This window comes from Canis lupus, chromosome 10 (assembly GCF_048164855.1).
Source record: "Canis lupus baileyi chromosome 10, mCanLup2.hap1, whole genome shotgun sequence".
Classification (NCBI taxonomy): Eukaryota; Metazoa; Chordata; class Mammalia; order Carnivora; family Canidae; genus Canis; species Canis lupus.
This window is the reverse complement of record NC_132847.1, coordinates 59146644-59164176: the sequence shown is the minus strand read 5'-3', so window position 1 is coordinate 59164176 and position 17533 is coordinate 59146644. Positions and strand designations below refer to the sequence as shown.

Sequence of the window (17533 nt, the reverse complement as noted above, 5' to 3'; positions counted from 1 at the left end):
CCTCGAAATTAAAGATCTTAAAACTAAAACGTCAAGCAGGCACCCAGAGAGACCACGCCTGCTGGAAGCCATACCTTGGGCTGCGTTGTCCGGGTGGTACTCGGGCTCCTCTTCTGGAGGGCTCTGCAGGAAGTAGAGCTGCTCCGGCAGCATGCTGGTGATCTTCTCCTTCCCCAGGACGTGCGTGCTCAGGAGAGGGCTGACGCTCCGTTTCACCTTCTCTCTCCTCTCATGGGCCATAATCTTTTTGGTCCGAGCCTTGATGTTCTCCCAGCACTTCTTCAGCTGTTTGAAATCCCGCAGTGACACACTTGGCTGAGAGTTGTATTCATGGGCAAGCGCCTGCCAGGTACGCTGCTTGAGTGCAATAGTTCGCGCATCACTTTTCTTACATTCCAGCACATATTTGTACTTTTCTACCAAAGCAAGCAGGATGCTCTTTTCCAACTCCGAGAAGTATTTGGCAGGTTTTATAATTTCGTTGTTTTGCATTTTCCACTATATTTTTCCTGGCTGTTAGCTATCCTGTAAAAGGAAGTTTGAAACAATAATTACTAACTCCAGCAATGAAAATGTCTGCAAGCCACTTAAGCTGAATCCCGGGCTTGATCCCGTTGCCTGAGATACAGTACTTTCTCTCCCATTAATAGTGAATTAGGATAGTCTCAGGAAAACATTCAGAAGGTCACTAGGAGTGGGGCTTTACTTCAAAGAAGGTTTTCAAGTAGGTCCTTAATTGTGGGTCTTGGCCATTCTGTGATATCTTGTCTGTAACAGCAAAAAAAGAAAAGTGAACATCTAGGGGTACTCTTAATTTGTTCATTTATTTCTGCTCAGTGTGGGGGAACTAATCATTCCCCCACCTTCATAATGTTAGGCAGCTTTTCAACTAAACAACTTTCTCAAAGTTTTGTCACAGCTGAAGTCAAGAAAAGCCACAGTGTAACCAAATAGAATGGGTAACATAAACACTGAGATTTCGGAATCATCAGGAAATCACCCCAAAAGACTCGACATTTCCATCACTATGTCTGTGATCTTAGATAGGGGCATGCTCCTAAAGAAACTGCAGTTTCTTCATCTTTAAAATGAGGGCTTGGAGTCTGTGATCCCTTAAGGTCTGAGGGTCACTTTTAAGTATACAGTCCGATATAAATAATTCATATAATTTCAGAGGTGAAAGGGCCAGCAGCTCTTTTTTCAATTGAGGGAACCAAGGGCCAGCAAATAGATTGCTCAAAATCACAAAGATGGTGCCTTGGGAAATCACGAACCTGGATTGTCCTAATAATCTGGCATTCTTTTTTTTTTTTAACACACCAAATATTCATTTTTATTATGGATATTCCTTTAAAGTCTTTGTTCAGATACTATAATAACAGTTATCAATTGTATATTATTTATAACTTTTGAAATACTTTATATCTCTATTATCTTTTAAGAATAAGTTACATATCTTTTTATACATTTAGTTTAAAAATATATATTAAGGGCTCCTGGGTGGCTCACACAATTGAGCATCCAACACTTGATTTCCACTCAGGTCGTGATCTCAGCATCATGAGATCAGGCCCCAAGTTGGGTTTCCTGCTCAGTGGGGAGTGTGCTTGGGATTCTCTCTCCCTTTCCCTCTGCCCACCCCCTCTCTGAAATAAATAAATAAATAAATCTTAAAAAAAGAAAACTATATATTTAATACATATTAATTTGATAGCTATATACATAATGAAATGATTACTACAGTCAACATATCATCTCCTCACATAGTTACCTTTTTTCTTTTTTAAGCAATCTCTATACCCCACCTGGGGCTTGAATTTACAACCCCAAGATCAAAAGTCGCATGCTCTACTGACAACAAGCCAAGCAGGTGCCCCAACACAGTTACCATCTTTGTGTGTGCCCTAAGAGCACCTGGAACCTACTATCTCAGCATATCTCCAGTATTTAATACAGTATTACATAGACTTGTTCATCCCACATACCTGCAACTTTGTACCTTTTGTTGATTCTCCTTTCCCCCACCCCTAACCTCAGTCCCAGTAACTTGTGTTCTATAATCTACTGCTAGGAGTTAAATAGTCTAGTATTTTTTTTTTTAAGAATTTATTTATTTGATGGGATCCCTGGGTGGCGCAGCGGTTTAGCGCCTGCCTTTGGCCCAGGGCGCGATCCTGGAGACCCCGGATCGAATCCCACATCAGGCTCCCGGTGCATGGAGCCTGCTTCTCCCTCTGCCTATGTCTCTGCCTCTCTCTTTCTCTCTCTGTGTGACTATCATAAATAAATAAAAATTAAAAAAAAAAAAAAAAAGAATTTATTTATTTGAGAGAGAAAGAGAGGAGAGAGAGCACTCATGGGAAGGGAGAGGCAGAGGGAGAAGCCGACTCTCTGCTAAGCAGGGAGCCAAGACGGGACTCTATCTCAGGACCCTGAGATCATGACTCGAGCTAAAGGCAGACACTTAACCAACTGAGCCACCCAGGCGCCCCAGTCTAGTATTCTTAGTATCATTTCACAACTATGTCTTGGGTTCTCACCTTGGGTGATTCCAAACTACAAGTAGCCATGACTCCCATAGGTCATCTTATCATCCCCCCCAGTACCGAACCAGCATTCGTTCATGCAAAAGATGCTTAGTAAATGTCTTATTCCCCTGAACCTAGGTGTGTTTTGTCAACCCACACATTTGTGACATATCTTCATCACAGGAAGTTTCCTACACAATTAATCACTCAAATATCTTCTAGTAAGAATGTCGCTAAGCAACACTGAATACAGCAATTGAGTGTTGTATGTTTCCCTCTGTGGGAAGGACCAACACACCTCAGTCTTTATATTTTCCAAGCCTCTGATTTTTTGGAATAACAGGCAAGCATCAAGATTCTTGATGATGCAGTCATCAGATGATAATGTAGTCCATTTAAAACTGATCAAAAGAATTAGGAACCAACTTGAAAGGAATGAAACATCTGAAAATCAACAAAGGTGACAGGTACACAAAGATTCATTAAATTATTCTCTCCATCTCCGTGTATGTTTATGTTTGAAAAAGTTCTGCAATAAGAAGTTATTGGAAAAAAGGCTGTGACTTTTAAATAAATGGTATACTAATTTAAAATTACATGATTACAAGCCAGCTATTCACACACTATGCTTGGAGAGGGGTTACTATAGTTGTGAAGAGCTAAAATCTGTGAGACCTGAAGGGACCAGGCCATATCAGAGAGCCTTGCAATTGAGGCCAAGGAAAAAGAGCTTTACATGAAGGCAACAGAACCCAATTAGGTTCTCTCGTGATGTACCACCTCATCCCCAAAGTTAAGGTCAGAAAGACTAATCACTAGTGTGATTAGTGCCTCCACATACGAGGTACCCTGCCCCACATTCACTGTGGGCATATCAGCATCAGAGATCAAGAGATTTAGATACATGTCAAGGCAATTTGACCTTCAGGTCTTGGACAAAGCTAAACAAGGAGAAATTTACCTTTGGGAATGTGTCTCTGTATCCCTTAATTCCCAGGCCTGTATTTCAATCATGTTGGTCTAATGTCCCTACAATAACCCAATCCAGGCCCCTTCCTCCTCAAAGGTCCAAAATTTTTTGCCTTCATCAATATTCCTATTCCCTATTAACCAACATACCCCAAACAGAAATCTATTAGCACATATCCACTACAATACAGCTCTTCTGTATTATCTCTAGCTGCCAAGATATCTATGCCCAACTACATGTTCTTAAACTACACAGCTCCCAGAGCAGATTTTGATCCCTCATCCCAGCTCTTCTGCACCAGATGTCAATATGCCTACCTGCCCTTACACCCTCACTCTTTTGAAGAATCATTGCTATAAAGATAGAGAAATCTAAAAGAGAGAGAGAGAGAGAGAAATCTGATTAACGAATGAAAGGAATTGTTCCCTACACTTTTCTATTATAGGTAATGCTATCTTATTTATATGTACTTATTTATATACTTTTTCTTTCTACATAGATTTTTTTCTAACTTTAAAGATTTTGTTTATTTATTTGACAGAGAGAGACAGCACAAGTAGGCAGAGCAGCAGGCAGAGGGAGAAGCAGATCCCCCGCTGAGCAGACAGCGGACATGGGACTCCATCCCAGGACCCCAGATCATGACCTGAGACAAAGGCAGATACTCAACTGACTGAGCACCAACCCCCCCGCACCCCGGTGCCCCTCTAACTTTTCTTCTTCAAGATAGATTCCTAGAAGAGGAATAGTCGCCACAAAAGATGAAAACACTGAAGACTTCTGTTCCATCACCATCTGTCCTCCAGAAATGGTACACCGATTCACATTCCTACTAATAACACATGAGCACTTCTGCTTCCCCACTTCATTTACTGGTGCCCTTAACACTTTTTTTTACTCTATGCCAACCATGGAGCTGAAAAATGTCAGTTCACTGTTTAATGAAACATAAATTCCTGCTCTCAGGCAAATAAGTCACACTCTGAAAAAAAGTCTCTGTGATACTTGATGGAGCTCAAATTACATGGAATTAATTTCAAGCAATTAAATGACTCTACCTCATAATGTATGCAGAACCACTAGCTGCCACTAGGTGGTGGTGAGTTCGTGGGGAGTCTATTGACCTGTGTGACCAATTGAGTCTCAGTAGCAGATAACCTATACTGAGTACTTAATGTGGGTTAGACGTTATAGTAAAGGCTTAATATGCACTATATCACTTAATCCTCCCAAAAATAGCCCCTGAGACCACCATTTGTTAGACACAGTATTTTCTGTTAAAAAAAAAAAAACTTTATTAAAGTACCGGAAGAAATTATACAACTGCTCTCAAAAGCAAATACTCAGAATTACCAACACCTGGGGACCATTAATAGCCTATTAACTAAACTGTTATTTAATCACTAGCTAAGTAAATCCAGAGTTACCAATTTACTTTGCTTAATTTTGTAGAACAGCAGGCCTCCCTGGGCCATGTGGTTGCATTCTGCAGGGCTGTAAAGGAATTCTGGTATGAGCCAATGTACCCCTAGAGGTCCCCTATGGATTCCCATCAGCCTCATGAGGGAAGCTGTTTATTCCCACTAACCAATTCCATTTCCCAGGTCAGAAAAGTGAGGTTCAGTCACCTGCCTGTGGCCACACAAAAAGTAAGTGGCAGAACCAGGATTCAAACCCAGATCCAATGCCCTCACTGTTCTCCATCTTTCAGACCTGATGACTGCTTGGGTCCCCGCTCAAATTACATGTCAATGAGCAATCTAACGGTCAGCAGGGAAAGTTCCCAGGGCAGAGCTACTCCTCGGGAGGAGCTGTTCATGCTTCTGTCCATCTCCTTTTGGTGGCTCTTCGTCCCCCATCCCCCCATCACCTGGGCCTTCATGTCTCAAAGCTAAGGCCCACAGCCACCCCACCCCAAGGTGAACCAGAACTCTAACCAGAACTCTGAAATAATTTCTGCTGTTGATCTGATGAGAACGAATCCGTAGAGACAGGGAGCTTTAAAATGGTCCACGCCTCAGGGGAACACTGACATTCTGCTTGAGCACCTGACAGTCCTAAGAAAACAAATACTTCTCAAAGTAAGATATCTCCAGGCAAAGCTTGTTAAAAGAAACTTCGAGGACAGAAAGCATATTCTAGCTTAAAACTACTCAGCGAGGTCCATAACTGGTTACAGATGACAACAAAACAAGCCTTTCCGGCTGCATCAGCTTTTATTAGCAAAAAGACGGGCCTTCCCCATCCCTCAACTCTCTGCTCAATACAGATCATCGTTTTGTGTTCTTTTTTTTAAGATTTTTAAATTTATTTACTCATGAGAGACCGAGAGAGAGAGAGAGAGAGAGAGAGAGAGAGGGAGAGACATAAGCAGAGGAAGAAGCAGGCTCCTTGCAGGCAGCCTGAAGTAGGACTTGATGCCAGGACCCGGGGATCATGACCTGAGCCGAAGGCAGACGTTCAACCACTGAACCACTCAGATGCCCAATACAGATCATTTTTTGCCATTCTGCAAGATGATACAGCTCCTGGTCCTTATGCATGGTTGTACTTCAACTGGCAGCCCAAGGGACCCTCATTCATTAAACATTTAATGAGTGAATACATTTTGATATAGGCATAAAACTGCCTATCATGCACACAATGAGTGTCACACATGAAACTGTACATCAAAAGCTGCATTAAAGTAAAAATGGTCAGGGCACCTGGGTGGCTCAGTGGTTGAGTGTCTGCCTTTGGCTCAGGTCGTGAACCCAGGGTCATAGGTCCAGTCCCCGAGCCAGCTTCTCTCCCTCTGCCTGTGTCTCTGCCTCTCTCTGTGTCTCTCATGAATAAATAAATAAAAATCTTTTAAAATATAAATTTTTTTAATTTTAAAATTTAAAAAAATAAAGTAAAAATCGTCCAAAAAATGGCAAACAAAAACTCCCCTTGTGCCAGGCGAAGACTTGCAGACAGGACTAAATAAAAGAGCATGAATCCAATACCAAACAAGAACAGAGGAAACGGCACAATTCCCCAAACACGAACACTGACTAAAGCACCAGAAGATTGTAATAAGTACATTTAATATGACTTTAAAACAAAGACTCATCTGTTATGGGCTGAATGCTTATACACCCCCAAAATTCTTTTTTTTTTTTTTTTTTTAGATTCTATTTATTTATTCATGATAGAGAGAGAGGCAGAGACGACACAGGCAGAGGGAGAAGCAGGCTCCATGCAGGGAGCCCATTGTGGGACTCAATCCTGGGTCTCTAGGATCAGGCCCTGGACTAAAGGCGGCTCTAAACCGCTGAGCCACCTGGGCTGCCCTACTCCCAAAACTCTTAGGTGGAAGTCCTGCCCCCAGGATGACTGTACCTAGAGACTAAGTAATTAAGGTTAAGGAAGATGATAAAGGTGGGACCCTGATTCAAGGGGATTTACTGTCCTTATAAGAGACATCAGAGACAACATTCCCTTTCCCTCCTTCCCTCCCTCCTTCCTCCCCTCTCCCAGGCTTCCTATCTTCCCCAGGGCTCACAAAGAGGTCACATGAGCACACTGGGCACCAGCAGCCCACAAGCCCAGAGAAGCAGCTTCACTTGGAAGGAAACTTACTTCATTGGCACCACCTTGATCGTGGACTCCCCAGCCTCCGGAACTGTGAGGAATACGTTTCTGATGTTCAGGCCACCTCGTCTGCCGTATTTTATTATGACAGTCCAAGCTAACACACCATCTAATGACATTTCAAGTCCCCCAAGAGTCAATCTAAGCCCTAAAATTTGAGCAAAGACTAGAGAAACTTGGCCAGATTTTACTTCTATTGCCTTTCATGGAAAAGGGAAGGGAGCTCTTTGAAGTCAATACTCAGAATAGGAAGCGTGACTGGAGATTGGTAGTGCTGAGATCTGGGACAGGTGTCAGGACCTTTTAAACTTTAATGAATGACTGCTCGTGAAGTGAAGTGAACCAAGACACTGAGTGCATAAAACCTGGCCTCGAATCCTGACTTCACCCCTCACCGAGCTGTGTGACTTCGACCAAGTCAGTTCATCTCCAGCGTTTCATCTGTAACACAGGGCTAAAACCCCCGACTCTACCTCATTCCATCTGCACAACCACTCTGCAACGAGTATAATGAAGCAGCACAGACTAAAGCTTCAATAAATCTCGGTTCTTTCCCCTCCCTCCCACCTGGCCCATATTAAACTGCTTCCAAAAATAGAAGAGTGGGCTATATACAAGACACTCAGATACTTACTGGTTCTCTTACCGCATAGACATAGGATTCAACAAATGTGTCCTGAACACCTGCCAAAGGCTCTGTAGTATCCTAAACTATGTGGGAGGCACAAAAGCAAGCCAGACCCTCTGGCCTAGAAAGCGAGTTGGCCTGCACAAACTGATAACAAAAAGAGAAGCACATGGAAACAGATACTACGAAAGAGGACAAAGCCCCTTGGGCAGTCAGAGGAGGGAAGAGGTTCATTTGCATTCTTCATGAACAAGAGGATATCTGAGCTAGATCTTTAAGAATGTAGAGGATAAAAAAAAAGAATGTAGAGGATATGAACACAGAGAGTTGAAGGAGACCATTCAAATAGATAATCAATAAGGCCCTACACTCTGAGTGGTGGTGATGATGCTAATGGAAAGGAGAAGGTGCGCACCAGAGACTTCAAAGCGAGAAATCTGTGTGCATGTCTCTACACTAGGGTTGGGGGGGATCAAGAGGAAGCAGTGGATCCAGGAGCATCCACTCTGTGCAGGCACAGAGAGAGGGGGTATTCCTTAAGATCGAGGAGGTCACAATCCAACGAAGACCTAACCCAGTATAGCATATTGCAGGGCAGGCTGGTGACAAGGCAGAGTGACAAGCACGGTGAAAGAAATGTGCTCAGGGATACTACTCCGGGATTGGGAGGATCTCGATTAAGAACCTTAATTCCTATTAGAATAGACTGGAATTAGAATTAGCATGGCAGCAAAGGAAGACCACAATTTGGGAAAGAAAGAAAGAATGCACGGCGGTGTATGAGTGAGCGCAAGGAAACGTGGCACCCATTCCCCGAAGGCGGGCCTGGCAACACATTATGGGTGATCATTTGTTCTGAAGAGATGAAAGGTTATTTCTTATCCTGGCCTGTTGACTTCTCCCTGACTCAGCATCCCCAAAACAACCTTGTTCTCAAGGCAACGCTGATCCTAGCATGGTGAAAGTCCAATCCTCCCACAGATGAGGAAACTGGGGCTCAGAGCAAAATCAGGGGCTCCCTGGGATTCCAGCAACAAAGGAGGACCTAAAAGCAAAGCTTCCTCATTTGCTTTCAACATCTCCCCTTTGGAACCCTCTCACAGTCAAGATGCCCTCTTGCGAGGTGTCCTCAAGCCCTCTCCACTATCCCGGCTGGGAACCCCAAGGGCCCTGCTCTCAACTCTGATGTTAAATCTCTGACATTAGGCAAGTCCCCTTCCCTCCGTGACTGTCGATTTCTCATCTCTAAATTATAAAGCTAAAGTGGGTGTTCTCTAAAGCCCCATCCAGCACTGGGAATTCATAGTAACTCTGCGGCTGTGATGGTTTTTCTGCAACCTAATTTCCACAGATCTCTGCCAAATACGCAGAGATGGTATCTCCTGATAATTTATGAAGCTGGTGGCCCTACTGGCCAATGAAAGAGAACGCTGCAACAGAATAAAGGGATCTCAGCACTTTAGACCATGTAAGGCCCACACACAGCTTTAACCTATAGGTTAAGTAGTTCCCCGTGAAATGTCTAAAGCAGGTGATCGCATCTCATCATTACTGCAGCCCCAGCAAATTGAAGAGGACCTGGTACACAGAAGGCACTTGATAAATATTTGTGGAACATATGTTGAAACTAACCTGCTTTCCATTTGCATTTTTTACTAATTATATCTAGTTGTTCTACTATCTAAAACTTCTCCTTTGACAAAGATTTTATAACAGAAATGGCTTCCTGGCTTCTTCTTGTAAATGCTATTGAATTGTTTGCCAAAAATTTTTAAAAGATTTTATTTATTTATTTATTGGATAGAGCGAGAGAGTGAGCAGGAGGGGGACAGAGAGAGAGACAGAGAGAGAGACACTCTGGAGCAGACTGCACTGAGCACAGAGCCCGACTCTGGGCTCGATCCCACAACCTCAAGATCATGACCTGAGCTAAAACCAAGAGTCAGAGGCTTAACAACAAGCCACCCAGGCACCCCCATATACCAAATTTTTAAGAGCCACACTATGACAATGACGGCTTCATGATTTCACTTTATCCAGAGGGAAGAGTTATCAGACATTACTGTGCCTGTGCCCACCTTACTGTATACCTGCCCTCGCAAGTTCAAACCTGACCACCCAGGATGGCCACTCACCTGTGCCCTCTCCATCATCTCTCCTTCCCTCAGAGGGCTTTGCAGTCTTAAACCTTGAGATGAACTTGCTTCCTCCAATGCTCTCCCTCCTCTCTCCCTTCACCACCCACCCCAGGCGGCCTTGTAACTTGGAAGTGTTTATTTTTACCATCTGTGTCTGAGTGTGACTGTGAGCAGAACCAGCCTTGTGTTTAAGGCAAGAGCTCCCACCTCCTGTCCTTCCACCCTCACGCTTTCCTCTATAGACCAGATGAAGGTTCTTAAAAGTTCCCACCGCTTCTTCCCTTCGCCCATGGCTCCATCCTAAACCATCTCCCCACCCCAAGCTCCCCGAAAATTCCCTTGGTATCATTTTTATTAAAGTATCCTCTATAGAAAGTGCTTTCATAATAAAGTTCCCTCTCCAGCCCACTTCTTGCCTGTGAGCCCTCCTCCCCTCCCACTGCTGCAGAACAAGCTGGGGTGCTCCCTCCGATCTCTGGGCCAGGGGTCCCACGTATTTACCTCTTCTGCAGTGCTCAGAATTACTCTGAACCTCAATCTATCTGTATTCTCAAGTGCTGCCACTGTCTGAGGGTGAATTCCTGAGGCTGGGAACTACGTTTTATTTGTATTTTTAGCACACAGCAGATTTTCAGTGTTTGTTCAAAAGATAGCAAGGGTGTCAGGGAGATCCTCTCTCCCCGGCCCCATTCTCCTCAGCAGCACACACATCCCCACTTGTCCACCAGCAACCGTGTCCAACTGCCCATAGTGGGCACCTCAGAGATCTCCAATTCTTTTTTTTGTTTTTTTTTTGAGATTTATTTATTCATTTGAGAGAGAGTAGGGAGGGAGCGGCAGAGGGAGAGAATTTCAGACTCCTGCTGAGTGCAGAGCCCAAGGGGGAGGGCTCAGTCCCACAACCCTGAGATCATGACCTGAGCCACCAAGAGTTGGCTGCTTAACCAACTGAGCCACCCAGGTGCCCCAAAATCTCCAACTCTTCACAGCCAAAAGCAAACAAATTATTCCCCTATTTCCAAACCTCCTGATTTCTGATGATTTCTGAAAACTCAGAAATTAATTGGCCTCACAAGCAGAAAACTCAGCAGGCACTTCCATCACTGGTAACCAATCACTAAGACCTCCTACTTTTTACTTCAGTATTTATTACTCCCTCTCTCATCCTTAATTGCCTTATATTTCTGATATCAGGCCCTGGTATCCCAAAATGATCTCCCAACTTCCAGCTTCTCTTTCACACAGCTACCAGAGGGTTCTTCCTAAAACATAGTGATCATGTCCCTGTTCTGTGTGTAATCCTCTTAGGTCTCCCTCATCCTCAATAATATAGTTCAAACTCTGCCATAGCATTCAAGGCCTTTCCAGATCGGTGCCCCCTCCACCCCATCCCAATTCCTCTTTCCATATATTTTTCACCCCAGCAGACCAAATTCACCATCATGGCCTTGAACCTGCTGTGTTCTCATGACTCTGATGACTCTGTATACAGGGCTTCCTCTGGCTGGAATCCTTAACTCCAAGGTCTGCCAAATGCTCACTTTCTTTCTTTTTTCTTTAATGATTTTATTTTATTTTATTTTATTTTATTTTATTTTTTTTATTTATTCATGATAGGCACACAGTGAGAGAGAGAGAGGCAGAGACACAGGCAGAGGGAGAAGCAGGCTCCATGCACCGGGAGCCCGACGTGGGATCCGATCCCGGGTCTCCAGGATCGCGCCCTGGGCCAAAGGCAGGCGCCAAACCGCTGCGCCACCCAGGGATCCCAATGATTTTATTTTTAAGTAATCTCTATACCCAACATGGGGCTCGAACCCACAACCCCAAGGTCAAGAGTCACATGTGCCACCCCTCCCCAAAGGGCTCATTTTCATACCTCAAGATCCAACTCTTAGGACATTTTTATGATGACTCCTCAACTAATGCCTGAGCTGTTTGTTTACAATAGCTTCCTTCTAAAATGAGTTTGAGGTAGCTTACAAAGCATGCACACACTGTTAACTAGACTTTTTTTTTTTAAAGAGAGAGAATATCAGGGCAAAGGTAAAGCAAGGATAAAAAAAGAAGCTATGAGGTGGTGTAGCATTCAAAATCTCCATCATAATGTCTCAGATTCTTCTTGTTAGAGGTAATTTGGCCTTGAATTTTCTATCCAGAATGAATTAGTTACTCCTCTGTGAGCTCCCTGCCAGTTGTATACAACTATACTATGGTACTTCCTATATTTTTTGTAATTTGTTCTTTGTGTCTGTCTCCTTCACTGGACTGGGAAATTCATAAGGGAATACATCATTTCTGACTCATCTCTGTATCCCCAGCAGGAAGCATATGACTCAGCAGACAAGTGGTGCTCAGCAGACATTTGTTGAATGAATGTCACCATGGACAGGGAAGAAGGTACTAGTGTTGGTTGAGCTCCTTAACAGACGTCTGAAATAACATTATTTTATATTCATGAAACATTACACAGCTGAGAAATGGCAGAGCCAGGACTGGAACCCCAAACTGTCGATCTCTCCAAAGCAACTGCTCTTTCTGCTATGCACGCAAGGCTCTCTACCCTCACCACCAGTATGTGCCCAAAGACCCCTCCTGCAAGGTCTGGTTTTAAAAGAACCCTTCTCCAAGAAGCCCTTCCTACTTACTCAGGAGAAAAGTCAGCCTGAATCCAGCCCAGACCTTCCACAAACACTCAAGTAAGGAATAGCCACAAATTGGGTGAGGAAAGGGTGCATAATATTCTGCAGATGGTGTTGGGAGGTCCTTAGCTCCCCTTTCCAGTCCCTTTCCCCAGGGTACAGTCCCTAGGCCCTTCCTGCCTTTCTCTGGCTTCTTCAGGGTTGAAAGCCTTCCAAACTAAACCCCCAAATAATCTCCTCATGCCCATGGCTCCTCTAAACAAGTGAACTGTGTTCAAAACACACTCCTTCACTGCACCAGTCAGACCTTTGTATCTTAAGAGTCTTACCAACCTTTAGGGTCCATGAGCACCCCAATCTCCTTAACACCTGAAAAGAATTTCAAGGGGATTCCCGGGTGGCTCAGCAGTTTACCACCTGCCTTTGGCCCAGGGTGTGATCCTGGAGACCCGGGATTGAGTCCCACATCGGGCTCCCTGCATGGAGCCTGCTTCTCTCTCTCTCTCTCTCTCTCTCTCATGAATAAATAAATAAAATCTTAAAAAAAAATAAAAGAATTTCAGGAATCACAAGAAGGGTCTACAACGTTTTGGGGAGACCAATCTTCTGACTCTCAACCCATACAAATATTTTTGGGGTGGCTTGGGAGTAAGAAAAGACAACCTGTGATCTCATCCCCGCATCCCTCTCCCCTCCCCCAGGCAGGGTGCCTGGTCTCTAAGGACAGGATGGAATCCCGGTCCAGAATACTCCTGGGGTGGTGAACCCTGATCCCTTCCCTCAACATTTTCTTCCAGAGCTCCAGAAGTCTTCCTTGTCTCCCCCTCTCCAGGTCCTCCCCTCCTTTCTCTCCACGGTCCCCAACTCCCACAACAGCCCTCAATCTTAACTCGGGGGAACTACGGTTTTGAATTTCATATTCAACAATTTCCTTGGTAACACAACAGCCTCCCATCCGACAGGCTAAAATCCACAGTCCCGGCCCCGGTATTTTCCTACTCCCCCCCCCCCCTTTTAACTGTGACAAACAGACATCCCTGCACCCCGAAACCCCTCTCCTGCACCGCAGGAACATTTGTAACGTCAAATGTTACCACATCTAAGAACCGACCTATCTCCTGGATCGGAAGAGGGGGGAGGCTAACTAAATCCTTCCCTGTTTCCTACTCCTAAATAAAGATTATTCGGGCCATTCCCGGTAGCTACTACCTGAGAGCGCCGGGGTGATGATCTCGGGAACTCACGCCAACTGTCTAGTGCCCGGGGCCTGGTGCCCAGAAAGTGCTCGGAATGCAGCTCTAGGATCAGCGATGTGCATTTTCTCTCACAATAGTACCAGGGGGTGGTGCTGCGCGGGGCACTTCCCCGCCACAGCCCCCGCCCCCGGCAGCCGCGGAGGGCCCAGCTCGGGGTGAGGCAGCTCTCCCAAGGTCAGGCGGGCGCCGGCGTGATGCTCGGCGCGGCCTCCGACCCGGCGGCCCTCGCACCGCAGCCTCGCACGGGGCCCCGGGGTCTCAGGCACAAGTAAGCAGAAGCGCCCAGCACAGCGCCCGGCCACGGCGGGGCCCCCGGGCTGGGGGGACCCGGGCGCCGCGGGGGCGCCGACCCCTCCCCGGCGGCTCCCGGGGCCCCGGAGCCCCCGCCCCGCCCCGGGTGCGCCGCCGACTCGCCCGAGGTCCGCGCCCCGGGGCTTTGTACGGCGCAGGCCGGCCTGCGGGGCAGGGGTCGCGGCGGCTCGGCCCGCACGCCCCCCGCGCGCCCCGCGCCCCCCGCGCCCCCGGCCCCGGCCCCGCGGCGGGGGAGCCTCCTACCTGCAGCGGCGGCGCGGCGGCCGCGGCGACGGGGGAGGGGCCGGCGGGGCGCGGGCGCGGGCGGCCTCGGCTCCTGTCGCAGGCGGGGCGGCCGGGCGGGCCGCGGGCTCCCAGCGCCGGGCGGCGGCGGCGGCGGCGGCTGCGCGCCCCCGGCCGCTCAGGCCCCAACGCGCGCGCCGCGGCCACAAAGCCCGGGAGCCGCCGCCCCCTCGCGGGCCGCCCGCGGGCTGCGGGTCCGGCGGCGCCGAGCAGGGCGGGCGCGCAGCCCCCCACCGCGGCCCCCTCCCCCGCGGCCCCCCTCCCCGAGGCCCCCCTCCCCGCGGCCCCCGCCCCCCGGCGCCGGCGGCGCCCCCCTTCCCGCCCGGCCGCGGAGCTCCCCGAGGCCCCGGCTCGCCGCCTCGGCTGCGGGAACGACAAAGGACGCCCTCGCCACCGGGGGTCGGCGGCGGTGGGCGCGGGTCGGCTCCGGCCGGTGCCGCGTCTGCACGGGGCGCCCTCTGCTTTCGGGGTTCCCTGCCGCTCGGAAGCGCCGGCTCGCGTGCTGGCGTCTCCACGGAGTTGTCTTGTTTGTTTGTTTGTTTGTGGTTGTTTTGTTTGGTTTTACATTTACGGGATGCGTGTGCCCTAGGCTCGCGCCCCGAGGGCAGGCGGGCAGGCGCTGTGCCCCCCGGAGCCCAGCGCCCGCGGTGCCGCCTTCCGTGGAGCGTCCTGCGGGGGTCGGTGCGCCCGTTACCGCGCCTCCCACCGGGACCGTGGCTGCGGGGATTCCCAGCTCCCAAGGGCCGCAGGGCCGGTTGGACTTTGTGTTGTGATTAAGCTGAAGTTCACATTGCATAAGACTGACCCCTTTAGAATGAATGATTCGGTGGCATTTATTACAACGCTGAGCAACCAGCATCTTTAGTTCTGAGACATTTTCATCTCCCCAAAAGGAAAACTGGTGGCATGAGGCAGTGGCTCCCCATTCCCTCCTCCCCCCACCCCACCCCCCCCCCCCCCCCGCAACCGCTATCAACCACCAATCTATTTTCTGTCTCTTTGGATTTACCTATTTTGGACATTTTATATATATATATATAGTGTATATATGTATATATATGTGTGTATATATATAACCTATTCTGGACATTTTATATATATATATATATAATTATATATATATATATATGGAATCACAATATGTGGCCTTCTATGTCTGGCTTCTTTCACTTAGCTTGATATTTTTAGGTTCATCCCCTCTTGCAGCATGTATCGATCAGTACTTCATTCCTTTTTACCACTGGGTAATATTCCATTGTCTGTATACCAAGGTTTGTTTATACCTTCATCCTTGGTGGATATTTGCGTTATTTCCAACCTTGGTGAATAGTGCTGTCCTTAACATGCCTGGGAATGTATTTGTCTGAGTATCGCTTTTCAGTTCTCCCAGACATATACCCAGGGCTGAGCATCCTGTGGTCGTTCTGTGTTTACCTGCCAAAAAGGAACTGCCAAAAAGCTTTTCCTCGTCGCTGAATGATTCTCCAGTCCCACCAGCAAGGTACGAGGATTCCATATTCTCCACACCACCACTAACATGCACTATTTGGGTTTTTTTGTTGTTGTTGTTACAGATTTGAGGCTATGGATGTTCTCCCAGCTCCCATCACCTCTAGCCCTAGAACAGAGGCTGAGCCAGGCCCTTTGACTACAAAGAAATACCCAAATGCTTCCCAGGACCAGAAGCGCCAATAAAAATAAAGACACTTACTGTAACTAAGAGTTTTAACTGTTTATCACCTTAACAAAGATAAACAGGTCCACAGAACCTGGAGACTTGAGACCATCCTGAGGGAGTTGCTATTGACAAACTCTGTGAAAATCACCTCAGTGGAACCCAAGGCAATAAGCCATCACTACCCATAGTTTTGCACCCTAGTGCCATGTAAGACATTCATGCATATTTCCTTCTTAAATGAGGCTGTTGTCCAGGGGAAACTATTGGTGTGTGAAAATAGAAAGCCACTTGAGATTAGAAATGTGATCGATAGGTGGGACAGTATGGGGAAAGCAGTGGATTTAACAGATGTCTGAATCCTGACTTTGCTGCCTATATCTTCGTGAACTGAATTAAATTCCTTGAACCTCAGTGTTCACATTCTAAGGTAGGAATAATAGTACCTACCTGGCAGGGTAGATTAACTGGCTAGTCTTCAGTAAATGATCAATATCATTATTGTTATTTTTATTTATTTAAAATAATGATGATTGACATGTGCCACACACACCAAAATGCTGCTTAGGAAACACAGAAAACCCATATTTAATCACGAGTCTCCTCCTTGAATCAAGAGAGTAAACAATCTCCAAAACTAACATGACCGGGGTATCTACTCAGACCTGTAACATGGTCACTACCCCCTCAGCTCTCTCCTTGTTCCTAACTTAGCTCTCCATGTTCCTTGCCCTTGAACCAGCTTCTTAACCGGTCTGAACCTTCTCTGGAAAGTAGAGTAGCAATACCTATTTAATAGGGTTGTTTGATGATTCAGTAACATGTTATATTTGTAAAGAGCTTAGCACAATGCAAGCTTCATTAAAAAATACTCAAAAATGTTAACTATTATTTCGTTATTAATAATAAAGTTGTTCTGACTTCTCTGTAGAAAATGTTACAGGGGCACCTGGGTGGCTCAGTCAGTTAAGCATCTACCTTTGGCTCAGGTCATGATCCCAGGGTCCTGGGATCCCAGGGTCCTGGAACATTTTGGGCTCCCTGCTCAGAGAAGAGTACTTCTTCCTCTGCCCTTCCCTCCTGCTCGTGATCTTTCTCTCTCTCTCTCTCTCAAATAAATAAATAAATAAATAAATAAATAAATAAATAAAATCTTCTTTAAAAATGTGAACAAGAGAGTGGAGACCACACAGAGTTTAATAATAGGAAGCCATAGAGAAAACACATTCATGTGACTTATCCCTTCCCCATGCTTGTCGCAGGCAATTCATCCCCGCGTTGGAGATGCACGATGCATTGCATTCTGATTGCTTGTTGAGAACAACTCTGAAAATGATCTACCTTTTGCTCAGATCCAGTCTCACCAAGCAGTCTTGACACAGGAGTTGGTTTCTGTCAAAAGTTTTCTTACGGGAGGAAAAATAGACTGATCATCCAACCTGAACACTCCAGCGTCCTAAGAAAATACAGTTATCTTTGCAAACTAA

General features: G+C 46.5%; 1 protein-coding gene and 1 long non-coding RNA gene across 7 annotated transcripts in view; one reads left to right on the top strand and one right to left on the bottom strand.

Moving 5' to 3' along the window:
- Positions 1-14456, bottom strand: part of MSANTD3 (Myb/SANT DNA binding domain containing 3) — a 26299-nt gene extending 11843 nt beyond the window's left edge. For 2 of the 6 annotated variants that reach the window (XM_072842125.1, XM_072842120.1), the window contains exons 1-2: positions 14333-14456; positions 75-525 (exon numbers count right to left, since the gene is read on the bottom strand). In XM_072842125.1, the coding sequence (XP_072698226.1) occupies positions 75-492 (418 nt within the window). In that variant the 5' untranslated portion in view covers positions 493-525; positions 14333-14456. Of the gene's footprint in view, positions 1-74; positions 526-2826; positions 2952-7101; positions 7124-13730; positions 13950-14332 lie in introns of those variants that run through there. The other 4 variants (XM_072842123.1, XM_072842119.1, XM_072842122.1 and 1 more) reach the window with 4 other exon arrangements.
- Positions 13893-17533, top strand: LOC140641771 (uncharacterized). The gene is made up of 3 exons (XR_012038364.1): positions 13893-14045; positions 15753-15872; positions 17309-17533. It is a non-coding gene; the product is annotated as an uncharacterized lncRNA (long non-coding RNA).